General features: G+C 42.0%; 1 protein-coding gene across 5 annotated transcripts; it reads right to left on the bottom strand.

Annotated features, from left to right (window-relative positions):
• Nucleotides 1–8,889: 8,889 nt before the first annotated feature.
• MYCN (MYCN proto-oncogene, bHLH transcription factor) lies at nucleotides 8,890–14,893 on the bottom strand. Of its 5 annotated transcripts, none has more exons than XM_061460847.1 (3): nucleotides 14,828–14,893; nucleotides 11,451–12,292; nucleotides 8,890–10,395 (listed from the first exon to the last, which is right to left on the bottom strand). In XM_061460847.1, the coding sequence occupies exons 2-3, from the start codon at nucleotides 12,187–12,189 to the stop codon at nucleotides 9,797–9,799; spliced, it is 1,338 nt and encodes a 445-aa protein (XP_061316831.1). In that variant the 5' UTR covers nucleotides 12,190–12,292; nucleotides 14,828–14,893; the 3' UTR covers nucleotides 8,890–9,796. The 5 variants fall into 5 exon arrangements, with proteins under 5 accessions (XP_061316831.1, XP_061316834.1, XP_061316833.1 ...); XM_061460850.1 differs by lacking the exon at nucleotides 14,828–14,893 and adding an exon at nucleotides 13,797–13,853; XM_061460849.1 differs by lacking the exon at nucleotides 14,828–14,893 and adding an exon at nucleotides 13,574–13,790.
• Between the last annotated feature and the right edge of the window lie 12,900 nt (nucleotides 14,894–27,793).

The raw sequence follows: 27,793 nt of genomic DNA, 5'->3' as shown, positions 1-27,793 counted from the left end.
TGCCATTGACTCCTAAGGTGCTACACTACTTTATATCAGCTCAGTTTACTGGGGAACCAGATCAAATGTACAAGTAAAATCCCTTCTTGGGTCATTGTTCCCCAGACAATGAAATAAAAATCAAGGACTTTTCTTTTGGAGTGAGCTTGGATCTCCTGTCTGGGACTCCAAAACTGTGAACTCATCCCATCAGCAGCAATAGTAAGGTGAATGCATCCCCCTGAAAATACATATGGTCAGATGTTGCTGCAGTATGATTGTGCACAAATTAAGTAAATTTAGGAACCCCTGTCCAGTGTAGAATATAAATATGCACTGAACTTTTATCTTGAGACTTGGGGTTTAATTGGAACATTATTAGTTAGAACTTCCCACTCCAAAAGTATGCTTCATTTTCAGGTGCATAGGTCATCAAACAGGTCCAAGTGATAGGAAGTCAGTCTTCAGTAGTTACTAATCTTTTCTTCAACTATTGGAGAGTCATTTAATCTCTGTGTTCCTTTTATTTCTTCATGCCTGTTAATATACAGCTTGATTTTCAGTTGATACTTCTAAGACCAAGCTCTCAAGTGTTCAAAAGCTGAGTCTTCTTTGAGGGAAATACAGAAGTGATAATACATGCATGATAATTATCCCCACGCTATACTACAGGCTTGGGGAAGAGTGGCTGGAAAGCTGCTCAGCAGAAAATGACCTGGGCATGCTGATTGATAGCCAGCTGAACATAAGCCAGCTTCTGCCCAGGCAGCCAAGAAAGCCAACAACATCCTGGGCCATATAAGAAACAGCGTACCCAGCAGGGTCAAGGAAGTTATCATCCCCCTGTACTCAGCACTGGTAAGGCCACACCTCAAATACTGTGTTGAGTTCTGGGCCCCTCACTACAAGACAGACATTGAGGTGCTGGAGAGGCTCCAGAAAAGGGCAACAGAGCTGGTGAAGGGTCTTGAAAATGAGACTTATAAGGAACAGCTGAGAGAACTGGGGTTGTTTAGTTTGAGAAGAGAAGGCTCAAGGGGGACCTTATCACTCGGTACAACTATCTGAAAGGAGGCTGTAGTGAGGTGGGGGTCGGTCTCTTCTCCCAAGTAATAAGTGATAGGACAAGAGGTAATGGCCTCAAGCTGTGCTGGGGGAGGTTTAGATTGGATATTAGGAAAAATTTCTTCACAGAGAAAGTAATTAGGCATTGGAACGAGCTGCCCAGGAAAGTGGTGACATCACCATCCCTGGAAGTGTTAAAATGTAGATGAGGCCCTCAGTGATACGGCTTAGTGGTGGTCTTGGGATAATCGTTGGACTTGATGATTTTAAAGGTCTTTTCCAACCGAGCTGATTCTACGATTATATGATTATAGGCCAAAGACATTCTTATAAAGTTGTAGAATGACATGGATCAGTATAGAAAGTATTTGTTTACTCTGACACTTGCTACTAGACTGATGCCTGAAATTTCAAAATTAAAGAGATCTGATAAGAAATAAACTAGGTATCCAAGATTTTTTTAATTGCCTTTTTATTAATAGTGAGGAAAAACATTAATTTTTTAATCAGTTGAATAGATGGCTTACTGTGCCTTACTGTTGACCACTCTGAATTGCTATTTATTTTCACTGGTGCTTACATGATTAAAGCATCCAATCACTGTGTATTGTCAACACCAGCAGCAGAAAATAAAGGTATGATTTTCTTTACCAAAGGAGTTCATAGTAACTTAACTGTTGCTAGCTTAATAGTGAATGCATATGCTTAAATTACTCCAGAAAATAATGTTCAGTCTTTAAAATGTACTACTGACAAAAGTGAAACGATATTATTTAGCAGCATTATTCTATTTTATTCTAATTGCATGCTTGTGTTTTCATAGCCTTTCAGAAACAAATGTCAGTAAGAAATTAAGAACTCAAAATTGAGAAAATATAAAATACAGCAGAACTTAACTTGGCATTTTTACAGTTTTCATTTAGAAGTCTTGGAAAGTCTTGAGTTCCTACTTCATACACTCCTACTGAAGGCAACAGACCTATAGCCACTCAGAAAACATTCATCAGCTCACAGAATGGGAACCTGTATTTTAGACTTAAATACATTGTGACATAATATAACTGTTAGAAAAGGTGAAACTGCAAAGCAAAAAAGATTTGACTTATTTAAGTGTTTGAATGAAAAGAGGAATTGACATAGGGTGACATAAAACAATTACTGCAGACCCCAGGAACTGTGAAAAGAAATAAGTGTTTTTTAAAAAACAGAAAGATAAAGTTATAAGGACTACTGGAGTAAGGTTATAGAAAAAAAGTGAAGGGAAACACTGAAATACTTTGAACTATAAAAGGTCCAACAACAAGCTGTAAAAGTTAATAGTAGTTTTTCTGAATGTTCATCTACTTTGTTTTTCTTCTGGCTTTTTTTTTTTTGTTGTTCTGTTTTGGTTTGTTTGTTTTTTGTTTTTTTGTTTTTTTTTTTTTACATTGAAAAGAATGTGATATGTGCTATCATTTAATTTACTTTAAAATGTCAGTATATCGATATCTGAAATGTATTAACATGCCCTATAAATGAACTTTGTACAGGTGTCAGAAGGAGAAAATAAGGGCCTGCCCACCATGCAATATCATAACACAAAAGATGTTTTAGGAAATTTTATCAGTAATGCAAGGAATTTTCTGGCAATGATGAATATTGGTATACAGTATACATTGACCAGTATACAAGGCATGTGAGAGGATAGACAATGTCCAAAGATGATAAAGTTATGGAAATGCTGCTATAGAGGACCAAAACCAAAAAAAGATGAGTGTTGCAGAAAAGATGACCTAGATGGAACTGGGTTTAAGATTACTTGACTAGTTCAAGAAAAAACTTTAAGATGTTTAAGTCAAATAAAATGAGTGGAAGTCAGGACTAGTAGGACTCAACTTGTAACAATGCACTGAAATCTGAAGTTAGGTGTTAATGTATAGGTGTTTACGTGTTCACTATATACCTAGACTTCCTTTTATAGCCAATAGAGAGCTAACAGATACAGTGAACTGCACCTAAAGAAACAATACAGTTCATCCTAAAATAGATACCTACACTGAAATCACTCTTCAACCCTCCACAGACTATAACAGCACTTAGATATCAAGCTTTCAGTTAGATATCTACAAACTCATTGCAGGGGGATTGGACTGGATGACCTTTGAAGGCCCCTTCCAACCCAAGCTATTGTGTGATTCTATCAAACAGACATCCAGATTCAGGTGTCTTAAGCTGACCCCCACATTAGACATCTACAGTGTTGGTCACCTAAGGCTTCTCTATAAGTAACACAGAAAAATTAGTATTTCTAGGGTGAGATTAATTTGTGTTATTTTAATATTTATTTAAGGATGAAATTAACTGTGCACAAAAAAATACCTGCTTTCTTTATTGACTAAAAAGAGTTGGTATCTGGTCAGATGAATCCCCCTTGCCTTCTGCATGGCTACTTAGCTGAGGCACACAAAAGGAAAGACAAGAATAAAACAGATCAGCTTAAAAATGATTAAAGGCTGAAGAAAGATGATAGAAATTATTGAAGTACATTACATCATTGCATAGCTTCATTAGCAGCATTAAGGTATGTTTGAAAGAAGTGTTCATAAATATATGGGTTCACTATGGTATGTCCTGTGTTATTTATAATCTATGTACCTCTTCCACTAATGCAAGAAATAATACAATGGAACTGAAGCACACTGTGGTTTAACCAGGCTTGTTTGGCTAGAAGTAGAGCTTTTAGAGAAATGTTTCTAATCATAATTATTGAGGATGTAACTCCAGAATGGTGCCTGCGAAACACAACTAATGATTGTAGGAAAAAATTAGAAAAAAAAAAAAAAGCCTTCAGAAACACTGTTTACAATACATTTTTGATTAACAGATTACTAGATAAAACTGAGCATGTCTCTTAGATTTTGTTTTACACAGGAATTTGCTCTTACTTAAGAGTACATGTAATTCCAAAGGAATCAACCAACCACATTCCCAGCAGGTCAAGGGAGGTGATTCTCCATCTGTACTCTGCTCTTGTGCACCCCACCTGGAGTACTGCATACAGTTCTGGTGTCCCCAGCATGAGAAGGATGTGGACCTGTTTGACAAGGTCATGAAGATGATCCAGGAGACCTTACAGCAGCCTTCCAATACCTAAAGGAAGCCTACAGGAAATCTGGAGAGGGACATTTTACAAGACATGTAGTGGTAGGACAAGGGTGAATGGCTTAAAACTGAAAGAGGGGAGATTTAGACTAGCTGTTAGGAAGTTCTTCACTGTGAGGCTGGTGAGCCACTGGAACAGGTTGCTCAGGGAAGTTGTGGATGTTCCATCCCTGGAAGTGTTCAAGGTCAGGCTGGATTGGGCTTTGAGCAACCTGGTCTAGAATCATAGAACATTTAGTGTTGGAAAGGATCTTAAGATAATCTAGTGGCAACACCCCTGCAATGGGCAGGGACACCTCCCACTAAACCATGACACCCAATGCTCTGTCCAACCTGGCCTTGAAAACTTCCAGGGATGGAGCATTCACAACATCCTTGGGCAACCTGTTCCAGCGCCTCACCACCTTCACAGTAAACAACATAAGAGATCAGTAACAAATAGGCCATAATTTAGTTGTAAATCAGATAAATTTTAAGTCTGATAAATGTACACACGCATCATGGAGTTAAAAAATACTTGGAATCAATAGTATTTACTTTGTAGGTGCATTTTTTTTTTAATTTCTGAATTATTTAGGCATGTCATATTAAGATCATAAATATGGGAAACAAAATATCTTTGTTTGCTTTTTATTCAAAGGACCAAGTGGACAGTCTTATGACTTGCTCTGTTAAAATATACACTTAGCTTTATTTAGCCAGGTTCATGAATCAACACACACGGAATCCCTTGTGTGCATGCAGCACGTATGTTGATCTATACATACAGCATAAGTACAAGGAATCTTCACAGCTCAGAGATCAGGAATTCATTTTATCTTCTCTGAGCTGACTGTTGCTCAAATATACATCTAATTAATCACACTGACAAAAGGTAGGACCACAAAGCTGGATGAGAATCACAGATCTGCAGGCAGGGGAAATCGTCACATCATGCAACCCAACAGCAAAATGCAAGTTCTGCTGTGGCCAAGCCTCCTTGCAGGGTCAGCACAAACAGATGGGCAGCTAAAACTAGTATGGTAGCAGACTGGAAACAGTAGCCCAGCAGAAATGAAAGCTTGCAGGGGCTCTCATTTCAGGCAGTTGCTCAGGCCAGTTGCTCCATTGCTTACCAGTTGTAGCCAGAAGTGCTGGGGCGAAAACCGCCGTCCCAGCCCTAACATCAGTTTCTCTTCCATGTTTTTCACCACTAATTTCTTGTGAGGTACCTGTAAGTGCTGCATTTCTCCTGTTTCTACAGCAATCCCGGCTTATTTTAAAGGGGTCCTTGTGACACCACATAGCCCTTTAACTTCGATGTGTTTGGGCTCCTGAGAGAAGAGCCACCACATGTGGTTTAGGCATAGAGGGGAAAAGAAGGAGGAAGAGAAAAAAGGAAAGAGGAAATGGACACAAGGAAAATAAAGGAACCCAGGTATAAATCATGAAGCATTTGCTGAGAGTGTGATAACATCGTACCCTAATGGTACATTAGAAAGTCATTAAATTCCTGATCTCACACTTAAAACTTTAAACAAAATTAAATCTTCTGATTTAAATCAGTCACAAGCTAGGAAATGCAGGCTTAAGAATGGGATCCTTTTAAAGGCATTTTATTCAAGTTTGGTTTATCAGTATACTTACGAGGAGCAAATGTGCCCTCTGCAAATTATTCACATCATGAAATCCCAAGTAGTCCTGCCAAGACCTGGTGATAAGTTGCTATAACAGCAGCTTGGGGTTTGAGAAAAGCACTTTCCTTCACACTCATGGCAACAGGTGACCTAGTGGTAATGACATCATTAACACATTTCACCTTTTTAAGCTCTCCCTCTGGTGTTTTACTTATACTAGTTTATGGAGGAATCATTTCATTTTGGTGTTTCAGGTCTCTTGCGTTCCTAGTGGTATGTTTAAGAAAATAAACAGAAAAGTGGAAGGATACCATCTTCTGGGATATATGATTTGGAAGGAAACCATCTGATTCCATTAGCAGATTCAGTCTTTTAAGAAGAACTTGGGAATTTTTATAACAGACCAGATAAGATTGCAATCAATCTATTTCAGTTTTCCCTTCAGGAACTGGTAATACCCACTTTTTAATAAGAAGTTATTGGGTACTTGCCACATTTTTAACAGGTTCTCCAGACAGATGTTTGCTTTTCTTATGCAAATGTAGGTTTTTATATTAAAAAAAGAAAAAAAAGAAAAAGAAAAAAGTGTCCCATTTCCTTATTTGACTGAGTCCCATGGATTCTTCATATGCATGCACAAGGACCCTTTGCTACTGTTGTGGCTATGTGGCTATGTCTCTATGTCCTTTTCTATGGACACTTTAGGGTACTGATTCTTCAGAAAATATTACTAAATGAGTTGTTTACCTCTTCTTTTCAAAAGCTATCATTCCTACATGTCTGTTCTTTTATGATGTAAATACAAAAGAATCTGTTTAACAATGGTAACAATAACTTCCTACAACTGAGATTTTTGTTTACAAAAACATTTGTCCTTGATAACTTGCTCCCTACAGCAACAACATGAAAATAAAGCTATTAACTCCTGAAAGTTATTTAAAAGAAAAAAAAAAAAAAAAAAAGAAAACCCCAAGTGAGTGGTAGCAGAGCCTATAGCAGCAAACTGTACAGTATGTGGGAGCATTTCTGAACCCAAGGCGGCCAGATTCCATCTCCATTGGCAGCAGCTGGATGTTTATCACTGAATTCAAAAGCATCAGGCCACCGCTCCCTGACTGAAAGAGGCTTTTAGATGGGATTTGTGATGAATATCCAAACAAACCTGAGTATTTGACACCTTTGTTATACTTGAACACTACAACAATACAAACCAGAACTGGGTTGTCTCCAGAAGAGAAAGAAGTAATTGCTGTCTTCAACTACCGAATGGGAGGTCAGAGAAGATGGGAGACAGACTTCAGGGAGGTTAAACACAAGACGGGAGGCAATGGACAGGGGTTGGAACAAGGGAAATTCCAAACAGCTAGTAGGAAAATTTGTGTCGGTCACGGCAGTCAAAAAATGAAATTTGTCCGAGGAGGCTGTGGAATCTCTACCGTTGGGGATGATCAAACCTTGGCTGTATATGGCCCAGAGCAACCTGATCTGAGCCAGGGAAGGGAAACGAATCTGTTCATTTTTGCTTTTCTTCTTCGATAACTTATGTGACTTGAATCTTGTTTGAAAACAGCACAACAGTGCAACAAAACTTGCTAATAAAATGGGGTTTAAAAATATTTTTGTTGTTATAGCTAGTAAAATTAAATGTACCCTGTGATTGTCCACACCAATTATCTCTGCTTAGGTCTTGTGTTCTACTGTGTTTTTTTTTTTTACTGTACTGGGAAAGTAGAAGCAGCAAGATCAAGTCCACATCAAAGGAATGAAACCAAAAATTCTATTTATGGTATGATTGTGGTCCTCAAGTCTGAATTTAGATTATTCAGAAGAAAATTAACTCTATCCCAGCCAAAATCAGGACAAAGCTACTAAGTCTATTCTAATCAGTTCTTCACATGGCATAAACTTGTGTAGGCCTAGCTGAATTAAAATGGTGTTACACCAATTTGCGCATGTCAAGGATCTGGATTTATTGCACTGATATAGCAGTAAGTGCAATTCTGTGTTCTTGGTACAGAAGCTGGCTGGAGCCCATGAACACACAGGTTACAGGTCCACCACGAAGCTACTGGAGGGCAGACATATGGCACATTCACTGCTACGGTGGTTTTGCCCACTCTTGCTATTTCCAAGGCAAATAAGAGATGTTCTGTACCTCCATCACCAGGCAACCTACTTCCTTTGTGGCTGAAGTAGGAGCAGATGTTCCAAGCTAGCTCCTTGCAAGCTGATCTTTAAACTAATTACTGGCCATTTGGTCATTAATCCATACTTTTTCAGGTTCAGTGTGGCAAAAAGTATCAGAAATACCTTTACAGACTAGAAAATAAAACAAATCCTTGGTCTCCAGGAGCTTAACAAGATGAGCAAATGTTTCCCACTGGCATGTCTTGCTCTGGTCACAGCAAATTCCATCACACCTCTTGAGAGGCAACTACCTGCTAAGTTTCATTGTTCTTTTGACACATGCTTCATAGTTCTGCATCTTCCCTGGGATTTTTAGTTTTACTAACTTAGACCAGGTAGTAATAAACAGGACCTTCAGTACAAACAAGAACATTAATTCTCCTATGCAATGATGGACTGCTTTAAAGATAAACCTTTTATAATGCAAGTAAGAACCAGTGAAGATCCTTGTTTACTACAAATATTTTGGTTTTTGCACTGTATCAAGTGTACCTCCATCATTTTCTTCTCGACCTCTCTACAACACTGAGGACAGTCCCTTACAGCAGAAGGATGCTAGCCATGTTTTGGATCCCTCTCTGCATACAGCAGATAATCCAGAAGTCTTCACAAGATACAGGAGTCTTTCCATTGGCTGTGATATGTTCAGTCCTCTGGGATTATCCTGACATCACAAGAGCCACCAAGTATGAAGAAACATCAAAATCATTCTTACGACAACTACTTTATAATCAGAAATGGGAATGTCCTGCCTAGCTGACTTTTTCATAGAGCATAATCTATAGTTGGAGAGCTTAAGTGCCCAAGATAAGGGACCACGTTTTTGTATTTCATGAACATTGCAAAGTTAAAGACTTTATTTAGAAGAACTTCATTTAAAAGAAAAATAGTAAATGGCACATCATGTAATTGCTATTTATTTTCATAAACATGAGGTATTTCAAAGTGCTATAAGATGCAGCACTAAATGTACATCGTTGGAAGAAATTAAACACAGAACTTTGCAGTTACCCAGTTCTATGCACCAAACATTAACAAATACATTAACTGGAAGAAACAGGCTAGGAAAAGGCATATATAGTAAATTTCTTTACAAAAGTTTCTTAGTTCAAAAAAGTGATAAAGTAATATCTACTCAAAACTTTCACAACTCATTTTCATACGAAAATATAAGTATCAAATTTAGTTATGTATCAGCATCATACTAAAGTATACAGGCAATGTAAGAATTAGTACAGTACATAACAGAGATTAACAATATATTTGTATACAAAAACATGCTCCTCAAACATTGAGGTATTACAGTACTTAGGTATGAACTTCCAGTCTAATACTGGCAGCAAAAGCCACCTCTCATAACCCAAGACATGTACAAAAGGCAAGTGTGTAGATGGTATTTACAGAAAATTCCCACAGGGGCACAAAATGGCAACCCCTAAAGTAACATCTGTTAGAACATAAGCACCATAAAACTTAGGAATGAACATTTTAAAACTCAACTAGATGTCATCAGCAGCTCCAAATGCTCACAACAATTAAAAAAAAAAAAATCCCCACCATCTACAGTTCTTAAGAGGAAAAACAAAGGCAGTCCGTTGTTGTTTGGTAGTCTTGCAATAAACTCCTTGCAAGAACATCCATTTGCTCCGTACCCGGATAATATAGTTTGTCGATTACTTCAGGGACTGGATTGAAAGTAAAACCAACATTCTTAACGTCAAAAAACACAATTTTTTTTTTTTTTTAAAGAATCAAAAATGTGCAAAGTGGCAATGACTGTCCTGGTCAGCCAAAACAGAAAAAACAGTTTAGCAAGTCCGCTTGTATTCTATTTTCTTTAGTAATTGTTCTTGTCTGGCTCGCAATTTTTCCTTTTCTAGCAATAACTTCTGCTCCTCTGCCTGAAGGGAATGAACGTATTCAGTGGCTTTTTTCAAGATCACAACTTTTGCAGCTTTCTCATTTTTAACCAGTTCTGGAACATGGTCCCTTAGTGTGAGGAAGCTTGACCTTAGATCATTGCGCCGCTGCCGCTCCAGGATGTTATGGTTGCGTCGACGTTCGCTATCCTCTGAATCAGAGTTTCGAGGACTTGAACTCTTAGACTTTGGTGGGATTGTGGGTTTTACTGGACGGGGCACCTCAGTTTTTAACTTTTTCTGTGGTGGAGCCTCTTCACTGTCCATGTATGGAGAAGGAGCAGCATAATTATGCTGCTGGTGAATTGGTGCGCAACGCTTTAAAATCAGTTCATTCTGCTGTGTCCTGACTGATGGAAAAGTGGTATTTTTAGGACGCACTGTGATAGTAAGGGTGGTAACAGCCTTGTTGGAGGAGGAGCGTCTTTTCTCCACTGTCACAACATCTATTTCTTCTTCTTCATCCTCTTCCTCCTCATCTTCATCATCTTTTGGTAATGGAAAATAAACGTTATTTCTCACAGAAAATACTCCAAACAAGTATCAACCCAGATGTATTTATTGACAAAGTATGTACAGTAAAAGGAGGAATGCAATAACTGATGGCAAAACTAGGGCGTGCCTACCATCTGTAGTCAGATATAGATCTGGTGAAGTATGTAATATACATGAATGACTGAAAAACAGTGTTTTCCACAAGTTTATCATGAACACTTTGATTCAGTCGAAGTGGAGCTACCACCCACATAATTACAGTAGCAGAAAAGAGATTTTAGGCAGAATGTATGTATTTCGGATGGACTTGTACAGCTGTGGTACAAAAGGCATGCCCTGTGCCACAACACAGCCCCTGCTTGCTAGTAAAGCAGCCGGAAAAAGAAACAATCGCTGGGTTTGTTCTGAGGCAGAAGGTGAAGCTGCTCCAGCCGGGGACCCTTTAAGCCGGCGCTTGGTGCACTGCCAAGAAGACAGCTGTTGGAAGTGCTTCCTCACCAAAAGCTGTCAAACCCAACATTAAAGGGACAGTAGGCTTTGAAACCGGTACGATCACCAAGCTTATGGAGATATGGTCATACAGACCAGCTGATCCACACACACGAAAACGCGTTTCAGCCCAAGTGGGCTTCTCCGCAGACACGCACACGAGATATGTGGGGCATTTTAGCGTCTGTCAATGGAAGCATTAATGTCTCACTAGCCTCTTCCAGACTTCCCAAATCCCTCCTAAAGGCACACACGTCCCCCGGGTGACAGTGGCAGCCCGCTCTGATTAACAGCCCCGACACCGCCGCTGGGCTGGTGCGGGGCTGGCTACCACAAGGAGCAAGAGGAGGCACGGCATCCCCACGGCGCTGCTGCCGCCAGGTCAGGGGCGCGGCATCCGCCCGCCAGGCCCCGCCGCTGCCGCCTGCCGGCCGCCCCGCCCGGCCCGGCCCTTCACGAAGGTGCCGCCGGCGGGGACCGAATCGGGGCGCAGCCCGGAGGCAGCGCCACCACTCCCACCCCTCCCCTCTCCGCCCCTGCCGCGTACGGGAGCGCTTACCCGAATCGCTGAGTGTGTCGTCCCCGGAGCTGCTGCTGGCTCGGCTGTCCCCGGCGGGGCGCGGAGGGCGGCCGCTCCGCGGAGTCCCGCCACCCACCGCTACCGCCGCGGCGCGGCCTACCGCCGCCTCCCGCTTGTTGACGGGGAAGGGGAAGACCACGGCGGGGTCCACGCACTCGGGCACGGTGCCTCCTAGCTCCGCGCGGCCGCTGGCGGTGGCGGCGGGGCTGCCCGTAGCTGCGGCCCCTGGGGGAGGCGGCGGGGCGGCGGCAGCAGCGGCGGGCGCCTTGCCTTGCAGCTTCTCGCTAACTGCCCGCTCCAGCTTCTCGCGGGCGGAGAAGCCGCTCCACATGCAGTCCTGGATGATGATGGAGTTGAGGTTGTTGGTCACACCGAGGCCCGTCTCGAAGAAGTCCCCGCCGTCCGAGCTGCCCCACAGGTCGGCCTCGGGGGGCAGCAGAAGCAGCTCGGACGCCCAGTCCAGGGGGTCGGTGGGACGGCAGCCACCCAGGGCCGCCCCTCCCCACGGCCCCGGGCCCCCCCCGGGGGGTTGCTCCTGGAGCCCGGCCCGGCTGGGAGACAGCGGAGGGGTGGGCAGCAGTTCAAACTTCTTCCAGATGTCCTCCCCGGGGGGAGCGGAGTCCGGCCCGCACAAATAAAAATCATCTTCGTCCGGGTAGAAACAGGGCTGCAAAGAGTCGAACTCGAGGTCTGGGTTTTTACTGACCATTCCTGGCATTACGGGTCTCTCTTTGCTGATCCTTGGGTCGGGCAATAGTTTCAGAGACAGGTTTTATGGGTATTTCCAAAGGGAAGAAGAGAGGTTCTCCCAAGATCTGAAACTAAACCAAAAATACAAAAGTACAAAAAATTAAACCACGAAGGAAAAGACAGACATGAATGCGACTCCCTCTTAACCGAAGGGAAAAAAAATATCCCGACATTAACAGCAAGAAAGGGGGAGCCTTTTGCAAGTTGAGTTAAAACCGCCTCTCACACACCTTTCCTCCCGGTTTAAGACACTCGGAGCAGGGCAGTCAGGGAGCACTCCCGCAAGCGGGGCTTCCCGACACTCCGTCAGGCCGCATGCCCGGCTGCGGGGAACCGCTGGGTACGGCGGGGTGCGGAGCACCTCCGGGCTTCCTGCCGCGCATAGCACTCGCCTGCTCTCCCCGAGTTGCTGCAGACGCTCAGAACGGCGGAGTAACTGCAGGCAGATGCGAGGCTTTGATACCGTAATCTCTCCAGAGAGCTCTTTTAATATGCCAACTAAAGTGGAGGAAGTTTCCTCCTTTTGTCGTCTGCGGAGCGGTGCAAAGGGGAGAGGGAAGGATGCAAAAAAGGGGGCGGAGGGGCTCTTTGCAACTTCGCAAATCGCCGGTTCATTCACTCAAAGCGAGCCAGAGCAATCCGCACAAAACACAAGGCGGGGGGGGGGGCGGAGGGGAGAGGAGGAGGGGAAATCCAGCAGCAACAGAAATTATCAACCTTATGTAATAATCTCACGCACAAAAATGCATTAAAACCAGCCTGGAGCCACCAACAAAGCCTCCTGAATTGCTAAGAAGGTACGGGAAGTTTTTCTGCCCCTTTTCCCTGTGCAAGCCAAGAGCAGCGGGAAGGCTGCAAGGACAGCAACTTTGAGCGTTCTGCCGCTCCGTGCACTAGCAGCTCACGCATAGCCCCAGCTCTCTAGCCCCCTCGCCGCCCCTGCACACACGCTGCTTACCCTTACCTCGGCCGGACCCCCCTCGCTAGCTACGGCCGCTCAACCACAGCTCCATTCCTCCTCTGAGACCTCAGTTGCATCAGACATTAAAAAAATAAAAATGACTGAAAGTCCGAAAAAGACATTCAGCGTCTCCCTTCCGCTCGGTTACGGTACAGCAAACAGAAAGGGCTCTGCTGGGTTAGCAACAGCTGACGGTGAACCGGAGACCAAAAACGGGAGGGGAAAAAAAAAAAAAAATCCATTAAAAGCCTTATGATGAAATGCACAGAAACAAGCCCGGCTCAGCTGCGCTCCCTGCCCCGCCCCCTGAGCGCCGCCAGTTATTGTACATTTTTCTACTCGGGAAATACATTAAACCGGTTAAAATGCAAAGCAGTAAAGAGGCACCTACAAAACAGAGGCGATCTCAGCGCGACAGCTCCAAAACAAAACACGAATATTCTCCAGGATTTTCTTCTGCTCACTGAACGCCCCATTCGCGCGCCGCAGTGCCCCTGCGCCTCCTTCCCCTTCCCATCCTCCCCAGTCCGGCAACTCGAACGCGATAGGGAATTGTATTTATTTGATTAGGGTTTTTGTCCTGCAGCCCATACCCTGCAGCTTCCTCTTCTTACCTCCTTGGTGATGGTGGTGGGTGTTGCAAAGGGGGGAGGAGTGGCAGGGGGGAGGGGAGAGGGGAGGAAAAAAAATAATTAAAAAAAATAAATAAAAAAAAGCGCAGATGATCTTGTATGTTACACTTTCCTGAGCGTCAGCCTGCCCGGCCCCCGTGGCTGGCCCAAGCCTCCGCATTCACCCCGTGCTTGCAGAGAGATGACTGTCCCTGCCGCGCTTTGAAGCTGCTGGATATTATTAACCCCCCAAAAAAGCATTAAAAATAAATAAATAAAAAGGGGGAAAAAAATAAAGCTGACACACCCGGGGACGGGAGCATTAAAAAAACCCAGTGCCCAGCGAGCGCGGCTAACCCCACCCCCTAATTTCCATACAAGCAGGGAGGTGCCTGGCATTTGGCGCCAAAAGCCCCATTCGCTCTTTATTCTCGGCGATCACGCGAAGTCCCGCTCCCAGTGCAAACCCGCCCGGCCCGGGGCGGGGAGAAGAGAGGGGACGGGACGGGACAGGACGGGAGGGCGCCCACCCGCCTGCCAGAGGGGGCCGGGGCCAGCCTCCGACCCGCGGAGCCCGCCGCGGCCGCGCTCCCTTTGTGTCACCCCCACCCCGCGCCGACCCTGCCCCTGGGCCTGGGGGTAAACGTTCCCTCTAGGAGAGCGGTGACCCCGCGGCCACCATCTCCCGCGGAAACACTCGGGGCAATAAAAACATAAAAATGATAAAAAAAGAGGGATAAAGGAAGTGGCCGGGCGAGAGAGTCGCTTCCACTCGGGGCTTTGTAAATAAATAACCCTGCAGCCGTCGCTTTCCCTCAGGCGAGCGGGCTTGCACGCCGTGCCCAAGCGCCCCCCCGTTCCCCCCTCTCCGCCGCCCGGCACGGCACGGCACAGCGCGGCCCGTCCCGCGGCACAGCACAGCCACACTGCGGGGCTCCGCTGTTCCGCTGCCGATGGCGACACCTTGCGGAGGGCCGGCGGGAGCGGCGCTCTCCCGGCGCCCCCACGCATCCCCCCGGCGGCGGGGCACCCACCGCTCTCTCGCCTCCTTTCCCCGCCGCGGCGGGGTCGGTCGCGGAACGCGACAGAACGGGACGGGAGTGCGACGCTGTCCTCGGCGGTGCGTGGCGGCGGGTGCGATCCCGATCCCGATCAGGGCGCCGCGCGGGGCGGTGCCTACTCGCTCATAGGCTGCAGGTTGAGGCGGGGACTTGGGCGTCGCTCGCAGGAAAGCTAGTAGCGGCGGGCCGCCGCTTTGTGTGCGGCGGAGGGGTCGTTGCGGGTGGGGTGCCGCCTTTTGGCCTGCCTCGGCCGGCGGTGGGGGCGAGCCTGCGGCCTTCGAAATTGGTGGCCTTGAAAGGCACGACCGGTGGTAGCGTTAGAAGAGGGGGAAGTGCCTCCCGAGAGGGGGCAATAAGCCCTCAGGGCAGCAGGGGTAGTCTGAAGGCCCGTTCCCCTCGTCCCTTCGCGGGGTTTTGGGCCGGCTGTGCCGGAAAGCCATGCTTCTCACATGTGGTGATCCCCCATCGCCTCCATGTCACACCTGGGTGGCCAAAATGTGGAGGTTCCTCCAGCTTTACAGTGTCCTGAGGTGGCCTCGGTGCCTGGTGTGGTCCTGATGCTGGCTGGTGTCTACGGCAGCAGCGGCACTCGGCTGGGCACTTCGGAGCAGGCTGGCTTGTGGCATGAGGCTGCTGGAAGCAGTAGTTGGCCTCCCTATGCAGACTGTGGGGGTTGGGCTGGCTTACCAAATGAGACAACTGGTTTGAAATCGCCTTAGCCAAGGTAGTGAGCTTCTGCTAGACTGCTCCCGCAGCTTGCTCCTGCCTACCGGCATGGAGGTAACTGGTTGCAGTTTTGCTGAGGAGCGGGAAAGGGACCTGGAAGGCAGATCCGCTGTACCAGCGGTTCTGGGCAAGCACGACTCGAGCAGGGCACACTGAAAGAGACTTCTAGGTAGCCTGCTACGAGTTAAAACTTGGCTGGGGGGCAATAGCTGGCAGTAGTCAGCTGAGGAAGGGGCAGTTCCTGCTGGGGATGCAGCCGTCCTTTATGGCAGAAAGCTGGAGAGATTTGTGAGGCCAGGCTTGCCTGAAGTTTGTGATTGGCCTTCACTCCTCTAATGCACTTTGGATTCAAGACAGGGGAATTCATTGATTAGCTAATGTGTGCTCGGTACTTTGAAGATAGGAGATCTTATGAAAGCCCTAAGCTTTATTAATTTCTCTTTGGATTATTTGGCTGGACAAAAAAAGATGTGGGTGGCTGGGATTTTTTTCCCCTTGCATTTCAGTAGCCTTGAACAGGTTGCAGCTTGTGAACAGACATGAACAGTTAGTATGTGTCTTGCTGAACGTGTGAACAACTTATTTATACTCATCAATCGAGGACCTTCCTCAAATTAAGCAATTATATAAGTTTTGCTCCTTTAAAGCAATCCTTTTTGTCTTTCACATTTCCTTTAATGTCTTTATACATGCAAATATTGATATGTCCATACTTTGACCATGGCTGCTATCTGATTTATTGTTAATTCATTATAAATTATCAACTAGATTTTCTCAGCAGCCTCTTTAAAAATTTTCCTCTTTATTTCATATGTATATGTGTGGAGATAAAGCTATCAGCTTCTGTGGAAGTTCTGCTGTTTTGTGTCACATCTTTTGTAGTACCTTGGATGAGAATATTAACGAGGGGTAACACATTCAAGACAAAGTGTTTAAAGTAATTTTCAGCCAAACAAAAACCAAAAGCCCCATTAAAGAGGAAATGAAATACAGTATGCTGAGAAACATTGCTGTTTATGAGCACTAACTCTGTTTAGGTAAAAAGATCTGTTAAAACCCCAGATCTATTGCTTTGTCTTGTATGTTTGAGAAAGACATAGAAAACATTGTGCAAAGCTTTGGCAAGACTGCACCAATCTTTGTGCTGACACTTACTTCAGGCTATTTTATCAGCATTTGTTTTTTTTTTGTTCTGATCCCTTCTGTCCCTGAAATGACTTATATCAAGAAGCAGCAAGGCAAATGGAAGCCTGAAATTACTTGGGGTTATTGTGAATTTGTTATTATGTCATTTCACTGAAAAAAATTGGGAATTAAGATGTGCTAATACTTGACATATATAACTGGGTCCCAATATATGGGACTTAAGATGTGCTAATACTTAACATACATAACTGGATCCCAATATACACCAGTTTTGTAGTAAATATTTTAAAGTATTGTTAAGAATTTGCTATCTGGAAAAGCAGAAAAAGAGGTATAAAAGGTTAAAAGATACTTTTTGCATATACACTCGTAGAGCCTAACTAGATCCTGTGGTTTTTAATTTGGCCTAACGATGAGCCTGACAAAGCACTGTGCTGAGCTTGGATGTACACACCTGGACATAATACATGGGTGAGTTACTGGTGTTCAGGGCTACTGAACTTTTTCCCCTTTGTCTTTATTGATTCATTAAGGAATGCTGTGTAAGGCAAATTTCTGTGGTCGCATATATCTCCCTTTTGCCCTTACAGCCTGCAACTACTGAGATCAAAAGAAAAAGGACAGTATTATTTAATCCATGTGCAGTTGTCTTCCTCAGAGGCACCCAAACTTTAGCACAATTTTGAGTTTTCTTTGCTAGTCAGAAGTAATGTATATACTCTCATGATTCCATGTTAAATTGTAGAAAAGGTTTATAAAGGCTTTCCTTAATCAGTCAGGGGGGAGGTGCATGTTCTGAGTACGCTTGGCAAAAGCATGACAGAATCAGAATGATTTATCCTTGTTCTGTCTCAACCAGCAGAAATGACGTGAAACTCTCTGCATAGGACTAGAAAGGATGTAAGTATGAACACTCATAGACCTGGGATTTTTATATCTTTGTCTTAAACAAGGACCTGATACACTACCTATTAGCAGTAGTAACATTTTCAGGTGGATTAAATGTTTGGAGGTAGCCGTTAAAGTTAACAGTTACAGAAGCTGCGAGATTCAGAGCAGCAGATTTATTCCAGCATACCTTTCATTAAACTTCGTAGGTAGCTGCACGGTTCACTGCTGTGTAGCTGCTGAGTGTGAATTATCTAAAATATTTCTCTTGACACTCTCCCTGAAGGTAGTGTGGTATTACTTTTACCCTTATTTAGGTGACACAGGATAAGGGACTTGCCCAGTGTCACACAAGGAAATTGAAGCAGATTTTCCCACTACACTGACTGTAACAATCTGAGGTAGCTATTGCTTTCCCACAAGCTCTGGCAGACTGCATCTTCATTATCCATTAAGATGAAAGAATAGTGCAGCCTCTTAATTGGGTAACTGGCTGAACGCTCCACTGCTAAGTGTTCCTAGATACATCAGAAACCATCTTCCAGTAGAAAGAGCTTTCTTCCTTCTGTGCCTTTTGTGCACATTGTTTCTTCAAAAGCTATTGGTCAGACCAGCGTTTGTGTGCTAGTCTTCTCCGTCAGCCTCTTTTCTAGCTGCTCAGAGAGCACTGGAAGTTACTCATTAAAACCAGAAGGGACCAGAAATGTATTATTTAGATTTGGCAGAAGCTGATAGCTGTTGCTCAGGAAAACATCCTACTTGCAACAGATTTTTCAAACCCTATATATGGCTAGATAAGCATCTAAGCATTTGGTATCTTACAATTGTATTCTAAAGCAAAACAAACCAAAATGACAAGAACTTCAAAAAGTTACAGATAAGACCACTGAGTGAAATGTAATAGAAATGAGGAATTTTGAGAGCCTGGTTTCTGATGTCTCTTTTAAGGGAATTCTTGATCTCATTAAGTATGAGCTTATTAACTTTCATTGGTTGAAATATTAATAGGATCTCTTTTCTCTCTCCAGTTTCCAATTTTAAAGAAAACTGTAAGAGTTTCAGGATTTTTATAGCTTTTCCCCTCAGTAAAGTTTGGTTAAAACTGTCTAGTGATTTCAAAATTCATTCCAGGGCATGACCAGTAACTCTGTTGAATGTACTTCCTTTCCTTAGGGAGCTAGGCCGAGAGGAAATAAAATACCTAGATTAAAAAAATATGAATTTATTAAGTTTCATCATTCAAATATTTTATTATAGAGAAAAATACCTCACTGCTCCTCTTAGGCTGCTACGGGAAACATTATAAAATCTGTAGATAAATTTGCTTGCACAATATTGTAACCCCCACATATTATTACAGTAATTTCTTCCTCCTAAATGTGTACCTAGTGCATGGAGAAATATCCTAATTGTAAAGTCAGTTACAAGCATTTATCATTCTTGCAAGTATTGCTTTATGAGTAGGAAGGTATAACTTTCCTGAATTTAATCGCTGCAGAAGTTTCTGCTGCTTAGTGACGTGCAGCATCAGTGACATAACGGTAGAGTCGGGTTATATATTATGGTCCCGTTTTTACAAATACCTGTAACACAATGAATACATTTGATATGCATGTGCATTTCAGGACAACAGCTCTGGCAAAATATTTTTTCTGTAACAGGTGAGTAGGCCAGGTAAAAATCACAGACTGGTTTGAGTTGGGACACCTTCCACTAGATCAGGTTGCTTAAAGCCCCCTTCAGCACAATGAGACTGTTATCTGTATTACCATGCTGCAAATAAACAGTAGCTGTCATCTATCAGTAATTTTGAAGGTATAAATGATGCAGATGTATACTGTGTCCTTCAGCTACAGCAAGTATGGTAGATCATGTTGGATGTCTTTGTAAAATAATCCCACCACAGGTCTTCAGTTTTTCTTTGTAAGTCAAGGGTTTGAACCTATTCAGTCAATAGTGACTCCACTGCTTGTTAAAGCTAGGGAAAAACTTTGGAAAGTTAATTTAGTGAAGCCCGGAGAGTCATCCTTGTATTTTGCAGTTTGTAAGCACAGAAAGGAGTGAACAACACTGAAGGGCAGCTTCCTGCTTCTGAAGTTCCGCAGGTAACAAGCAGAAGAGAAGACGACTGGTGAGGTCCGACAGCTTCGTCAGGTAAGTTTTTGTCCTCACAGAGGTGAGTGGTAATGCCACAACACCACTTTGCCAGGAAGACTTGTTGATCTCAATTAGTTTAATTCTCTGAAAAGCTTAGTTTAGTTAAAATCTTCTTAATGCCACAGCAAGAAAGATCAGGCAGTGAACAGTGGAAGATCTTTTGGAGTTGTTCACACAGCGTGTAAAATGGGCTACTTACATAGTTTGCCCCTGGCTCTTGCCCAGTTCCTTTTCTACCCGTCTCCCTCTACTTTGTCATCATATAGTCAATCATTTAGTGGTTTAAGGCATTACAGCATTGTTTATATGTGCTTAAATGTTTTTAACTTTTTTTTAAAGCAATTAGCCATTTGTGCATTTTTATGCAAGCTCACTTTACTGATTGTTTTTGAAACTTTAGCTCAAAATATTTCACCTGTTACAAAGTCTTTTAAAGACTTCATTATTGTGAAATATTTTACCAGATAATTCACTGAGACAAATGTGAAATGTGCAGTTGGGAAGGTAAAATTATAACCAGTCACATAAACCTGTCTTCATTAGTTCCCTTTCAAACATCTCCAAATGTTACCAATAGCGAAAGACATCCTCAAAGAGTGATTTGAAGCGTGAATTCTTTAGTTTTCAGTTGGAATCTGCTTTATGTTTGAGAGGAAGGCTTTCATTTCCTGCATCCGAGATTCATCTTTAAATGCAAGCTAACAGGAAGATTAGCCTTTAAGGACTACTAGTGACCAGCTAGAATGGTGTTGGTGACTATAACATAAAAGGGAAAAAAAAGAAAAATACAGACTGAAGTGAGTGAATAAGGGGATACATCAAACTATATTCTCAGCTGGTGTCAATTGATACAACTTCCTTCCACTGGGTCTGTGCCAGATGACACCAGCAACAGATCTCTCCTGTCATGATTCCAGCTTTAGTCCTGGGCCACGGCTTTTAAATAGTTTTCTGGATTGTTTAGTTTGTTCTTATTTTGTATACAACAGATAGAGCTTTTACTGATAACCTGTGGGACATTCTTCAAAGCTTTGCCATAAGAACTGTTAATAGCAAAGGAAACACTTAACACTTATTGCAGTAATGAAAATATCTTCAGCCACATTAAAGGCCTTTATGGAGTTTTGATGGTTTTATTACTATTGCCACTCCTGCTTTAGTAAATCAGTGTGTCGAAGTTTTGTTTATTTATGTGTCACGGAGATTACTGATGTATCTCTGGATGTAAGCAGGGCTGCATGAAGGGCTGTGCCACACTCTTTCAGTGTCTTACCATTCCTTCTGCATGACTCCGAGAGAGAGCTGGCTGTGTCTGTTAGTGTCACTGCTGCTAATTTTCATGGTCTTCTTGGCCCCCTTGCTAAATCACAAACACCCAAGCCTTGACAAATGTATTTGCCTCTTGGTATACAAATGATTGCTAGATATGCGAAACCAGACTCAGCAGACCCAGGTTTGCATCTGTTTTGGCAACTCCTACAATCTATTCATATGTTTATCGTATTCATATGTTTATCCAAGCAAATGCAAAAAAATATGAACCACAGTCTGTAAGTCAAAAAATTGCTTTGAAGTGATCCATGATCAGTAGGAGGCTGAAGGAGGTGTCTCGTTCTGATCATTGTACATAATGATAGTAAAATTGTTTGACAGTTTACAGACTTTCAGAAGCAGAGGGTTTTAGTAGCAAGTGCCACAGCGAATGTGGGTTATTTTTTTTTTCTCTTCAGTGAATAACAAACCATTTATTAAAGTGGTCATATTTAACATTGGATTTCTGTTGCTTGCGGTGTTCTGTTTTGAATGTTTTAGGGCTCATCAATATTGTAACTTTGGTCTTGTCTGTCCATGTGTCTTAAAGATTTTGTGTTGCCACATATTGCTGAAGAATATGAATACAAGCTTTAAGATTTAGACCTGTCATCTTTCCTCTATACCTGTCTTTCATAGCAGTTCTGCTGCCTCACTCCTCAGTACGTAGAGTGACAGGAAAAAAGAGAAAGTCTGAATGAGAAACATCCAATATTTGGCAAGCCAAAGTGCAGTCATAAAAAAGATGGTACAAGACAGGAGACAAGACATCATGTTAGGCTTGCAGCTACCCAGAAGAGGGTATGAATGAGAGAAGAAAATATTGCATGCAGTTTTGGCTGAAGGGTACTGTAACGCATCCTAACAAACCACTTTTTCTTTAAAACTTCTTGCCTGTTTTGGTTTTGCTTTTATCAAAATGAATTGTTTGGTGGTCTTTAGTGACTTTGGATTTGAGTAACTTGAAATGTCAAGGTAAAAGAAACAGTTAAAGACAGAATGTCCTTGCACCCCTTAGTTAAAGGAGTTTAAAAATCTTGCTGTTTGATTTTGAGCTGAAGTAAATGAAAAATGTATTTAGTGTTTAACAGTGTGACTGTTAATTTCTCTTTTAATCCTTATATAGGAGGGACTTCCTTGTCTTACTGTTAACTGAAATATTCAGAACTGTCACCCTGGTTTGGTAGTGCAGAGCTATGTTCATGTGATCAGACTTTACATGTTAAATGTTTTTTCATCAGTAAGATGAAAGAGGTTTTCTTTACTGATAATACATATATTTGTTTTTCAGTGACATAATTTCATTGTTAAGAACAATTTCTGTTTAGCAGAACTGAAATGTTCTTGATATCTGCAAATGTAATTCTGTATAATATTGATGTTTACAGTAGGTGGGCCACATTAGCAAAGGAATACAGAAATTTATATTATTTCAAAAGAGGTGAAATCTATATTAAAGGAAGAAAATAATAGTGAAAATTTATTATATTTTGTTTCTATCCTGACATTACTTATGTTTTATAACAACAATTCTCATTGCGTCAGTTCCAGGGTGCTAAATATGTAGCGTTTTGGCAAGATCATTGCCTCAAACATACTAGTACTGTGTTGTTATTCCCACTCCTTTGACTTATATTCTGGGTGCAGACAGCTAGATCAGCATTCATCAGTGCAGAAAATCACATTTGTGTGCCACGGTTTAGACTACTGGTGAGTACTTGCTCTTGGCAGTATAGCAGTACGGATACAAGGTTGGAAGGCATCCTTCCAGCACGTATGGAGTTGAGGACTAGTTTTCTGCCTACTCTAGAAAATATATTACTGAAATGATTCTTATATAAGCAATTAGGGATCAACCATTTTTTGGTAGATTAATGTATTTACAAGAATTAACAACAAAGTGAATATAGGTAAACATGTCAGTGGGAGAAGAGTGTTGTATTTGTATGGAAGCATGTATCTGTATATATGTTGATGTACATGTGTGTGCACGTGTACAGGTGTGTTTTTGTACTCCAACTTATTCTATTGGAAATGTTTAAAACTGTTTATCTGTTTCAGAAATGTTAAAAAAAAAAAAGGACATTGAATCCTTGTCTAACTGTTTTTTTTATGGGACGCTCTGAAGTATTTGGTTAGCTGCTCTTACGCAGAATTTAGAATATGTCTACATGGGGCAGTAGAGCACGAAGACCATCCCCAGTCTCCTAGACTGGGCTGATAAATCTACAAAGCACACTTCACTGTTGATAGCTCAAGTGCTGAAAGATATATAAACTGTATTTGCCTGGTCCATGGCTCAGAATAGTAAGATTTTTTTCCTTCACAAGGCACAAGCCCCTTCAACTTGGGCTCAATGTCACTTTGAAATTGCTGTAGTATGTTTCATTCTGGCACTAGCTTGACCAATACCAGCCAGACAACTGCATCATGCTCCAGTGTGCTGTGTGGATGCACTGTGTGATAAACTGGGATACTATTTATCTTAAGCTGTTAAAAGAAGATAGATATTTCATCTTGTTCCCTGTATACTTCATTTTTCTTACTAATCTTCATACTCGCCTGTCAGATCTATAAATTTGTCGAATAGTATGCAGCAGAGTTGGACTGATGGTAGATGATGATAATTCCAAGGTAGGATGAAATGTAGTGTTTGGAAAAGCATATCCTGGGATTTTAATTCTAGGTTTAGTTTAACCTTTTGACCTGTAGCAGAGAATGGGCAAGGTCATGTTAACTTTCAGTTTTCCTCACTTGTAAAGCAGGGGTACTGATGGTTAACACCTCTGTGAAGTATTTTGAGAACTTCAGGAAAACTGAATGTTGCTAATTAAGCTAGGAAAAAAACTACTAGGTTTTTGGTTTGTGGTATGTTTCTATTTATGTGAAGGGGGAACAATACTCTGCAATGAAGGTAGAATTGCTCTGCTGTGTAAAAACTGAAGCTAAATGCTGGAATGAAACAGAGGAATTAATTTCATCTTAAGGGATGGCAACAGTGCAGACATGTACATCTGAGGTAGTCATTATAGGCTGCCTTTCTAGTCAATGGAGAGCATTTGCCATAATCTATTTGACTTTCTTTAGATGTCTGATTTAAGGTGCGATAAATAATGCCTTATGGATAATGCTCATTATATGATTTAATCTTACCTCCTGCCATAAAGGTGCTTCCAGCTGCTCTGTATTGCTTGTGGCTGCTTGTCTTTGATTAAAGCAGCACTTTTATAAAGTCCTTTTCTTAAGACTAGTTTGGACAAACAATCCAGTATCTGTTGTGATGTTAATTTTTTTCCCTTCTCACCCATATCTTACATTAACCTTTCAAAATAGCTAATGAAGCATATAAATAGCAATTGAAACTGCTTCTCATAGCATATCGCCATGTTTGAAAATAAGTGCTGAGTGTTGGTCAGCAACTTCTGTAAAAACTGAAGGGTAAATTTGCGATGCTACAGTGAAATGCTGAAGTGGTGATTAGTCTCCTGACAAATAGATGAATCTGGCTTGGCCAGCTGTCAGGATGGTTGTATACACATTTTGCTGTGTTATTCCGATTGCATTACTTTTGTATTTGAAGTCAGGGTAATTATGTAGAAAAATATGTCACAGTTTAACATGGTTATAAAAATGTGTGCTCTGTTTCTGCACCTCCTTTTTGAAATGCAATGACATTTCTACCTGGTCTATGAAACATGCCATTGCAGTCATTTATTTGTTAGTTTTAATGTGAATACAAGGTTTTTCATTATATTTACAAAAATGTATGTTTCGATCTCTTTGGAATTGGGATATTATTATATACAGAGAGTAACTACATGTTAAGCCCTTGTTATTTGTGCAAACTTGTTCTCAAGAAATTACCACTGAGAGAGTTCCCATATATGCAAAAATGCTGGCATTTTTTTCTTGGAGCTGGCTTAGGAATCTGAGTTAAAAATAAAGGTGCATAATGAAACACGATGTATGTGTACATTTCTTGTCCCATTATGCTGATAGCCCTGTAGCTGGCATTTTGGAGAAAATATGAAAAGATAATGAGTAAGCCTTTGTGCATATCCCATGGCTCAGAGAAGAAAAGAGGCTCTTCTGAGATTTGTGTGTTGTTAGCAGTGAATATTGGAAAACCCCCCTCTGCTTGTTCTGCCTTGTGAGAAGTGAGACTTCTTTTACTGGTTTGAAAACATATTTGACCTCTAAGAAAGGAAGCCAGGGAAAGTGTTGAATAAGTTGATTTACCATCTCTTGAAATACCTGCTTTACTGGTTCTGTGCCAGAATCTAAAGTGCTGTAGTGACAGCAGCCAAAAGGGAGTGGGGATTTGGATGGAGATAAAGGGGAAGATTAAAAGAAAGAAGCCTAAACCTATATGTAATCCAATGGTCTCATTATCTGAAGCTGTCCACTTCCAGGAGCTCTGCAAACTTTTCCTTTAGTGAATGAATTGAGCCCTGTGTTATAATGACAAATATTTCTTCTGGGAAATGCTTATGTTACATTAATGCTACAGTGAAAAAGTACAAACTGAATTAGATATAAAAGAGATGACTTTTTACATCTGTGATGCATGTGGATAATGGAGGTGAAGATGACCAAGAAAGTGGAAGCTATGTGTCTGAGTTGTTGAAAGGCAGATTTTGGAATGACATCCGAGGAACAGCTGCTGCTGAGTACACAGGATTGGGGGGTGATGAAATGTGGTCATCAGTGAAATGTCCAGTTGTAGTCCAAGAAGAAGGTGGGGACTTATTAGTGTTTGTGATGGATTTACGATAAAACACTGATACTTGAACATGTTTCTAAGATTTAATTGCCATCATCATCGCTGACTTTTAGCTGGTTGATTTCAGTAAACTTCTACTGATTTAAACCAGCTGAGAATTTTTTCCACAGTCATCACAGTATTATTCACTTGAAGCATGCTCCTGTACTATAAGCTCTGTGAGGCAGGAAGCTCCAAAGTCCTAAGAAAAGTGGTTTCAGGTATCTTTGGAAGCAGATGTTTCCCCCCAAGTAGCAGTATCCAGCAGCAACTATCCCAATTTGAGAATGTATTTTAGTAGTTAGGCATTGCAGAACTGAATTTAGTTGTTGCCTTTTGGAAACTTTGGGATTGGGTGAGCTGTATGCTTCCTGTAATTTTGCTTGAATTTCACAGATTTTTTTCCCACTCCTTCATAGAGCTGTCTGCTTGGTGGTTAAAGGCTCATAAGGTAAACATATAAGTCTATATTATGCGTTTACTTCTCCCAAACATGACCCTCTTATTCTGCCATTAGAGCCCCATGCAGGGTACGGTGGTGAGTGCATCCTCATCATAGATTTTCTGAAGGCTCATCGAAGCTGCAACTGAACCAAGTGGACAAAGATGGACAGAGAAGCCTAAGCAGTGTCTGCAGCAGTTTTGAACAGTCCATAGGGTATGTATAATGACAGTTTGGGAAAGAAAACTGGCACCCATAGCATCAGAGCAGTCACAGCAAGAGTAGGCAGCTGGTTTTTAATCAAAGTGGGAAGCGAGGCATGGCAAAAGTGAGGGCTTTGGAATGGTATGAAGACTTGAGATTTTGAGTAAGGCTGAAGGCAGAGAGGCTTGGTGTAAGAAGCTTTTGAGCAGCTGACTTACTTTAATTAGGAGCAATGGATTTAAAGTTCAGCACACTGATGCAAAATATTTCCCTTACAGAGCTCTTAGTGAGAATCTGAGTCCTTTCCTTTTGTTGTTATTTAAATCTACTGGTACAGAGGGTTGTAATCAGAAAAAATGTTTGTTGCTTCTTGTTTATTCAGGTCAGGAAAGATGTTCATGAAATATGTAGTCACATAGTAATTGTGTCATCAGATATACTGCTACAAAACTCTCCTCAGTGAAGAGGAATTTCCTTTACACCTGACGATAACATTTTTCAAAACAAAATATGTCCAAGCTTAGAAGTTTGTCTTGGCAGAACATCATACTATTAAAGCAAGATTGAATGTATCCTGTCCAAATCTCTTGCTTCTTGTAATGGTGCCTAAGGCTACAGTCCTCCAGATACTGATATTACCAGCATTTACATTTTGAGTGAAAAAACTCTCTTGTTACCACAGACACTTTACAGTAGAAATTCTACATTTTTTTTATTTTTATTTTTTTTTCCCCCCAGGATAGCTTGATGTAATGCAAAAAAAATGTGATGGGAAAGAAGTAAATTCCTCACCCCCCCAACCCCTTTCAGTATAATTTGCCCTTAGCAATAAGAATGAGAAAGGATGGTGCTAAGTTTGCACTATTTGTGCATAAATAGCTAAAAATTGCCTTAATCTGAGGAAGGAAAAAGAAGGTGCTGCAGTAGAAATGGTAGTGAAAGGGCAAGCAAAGCTTCTCCTTACACTAACACTGGCCAGACATCATCAGCATTAAACTTAATGAGCCTTTTTTTGTACTGATCAGCTCACAGGGCTTTAGCCATAAAGGGACCTTAAAACAAGTGATAATGGGTATAATTTCCTCTAAGTTTTGGTAATCAATGCAACTACTACCACAGGGGATCAAGAGATGTTTTGTTGGACACTAAAGGCAGCTTGTAGTGTACTTGCTGGAGTGGTGCAGCTTTACAAGGTCTGATGAAATAAAAGGGAGCAAGTGATCAAGGGATAACAAAGGGATGAAATAACAGGACACTGAGAAGAGAAATACATTTTTCTCAGTATATATTATTAGGAAAGCCA

The sequence above is a fragment of the Pezoporus flaviventris genome, unplaced genomic scaffold (genome assembly GCF_033815535.1).
Source record: "Pezoporus flaviventris isolate CSIRO_AGI_PZ_B2104156 unplaced genomic scaffold, CSIRO_AGI_Pfla_v1 ptg000031l, whole genome shotgun sequence".
Taxonomy (NCBI): domain Eukaryota; kingdom Metazoa; phylum Chordata; class Aves; order Psittaciformes; family Psittacidae; genus Pezoporus; species Pezoporus flaviventris.
The sequence above is the reverse complement of the archived record's forward strand: the minus strand, read 5'-3'. Positions and strand labels throughout refer to the sequence as shown.

Excerpts from the sequence above, each read along its gene's own strand:
- MYCN (XM_061460847.1), bottom strand. The coding sequence starts at position 12,189 with ATGCCAGGAATGGTCAGTAAAAACCCAGACCTCGAGTTCGACTCTTTG. Across the intron at positions 10,396-11,450 it reads CGACACACTCAGCGATTCGG|ATGATGAAGATGAGGAGGAA; the intron begins GTAAGCGCTCCC and ends CATTACCAAAAG.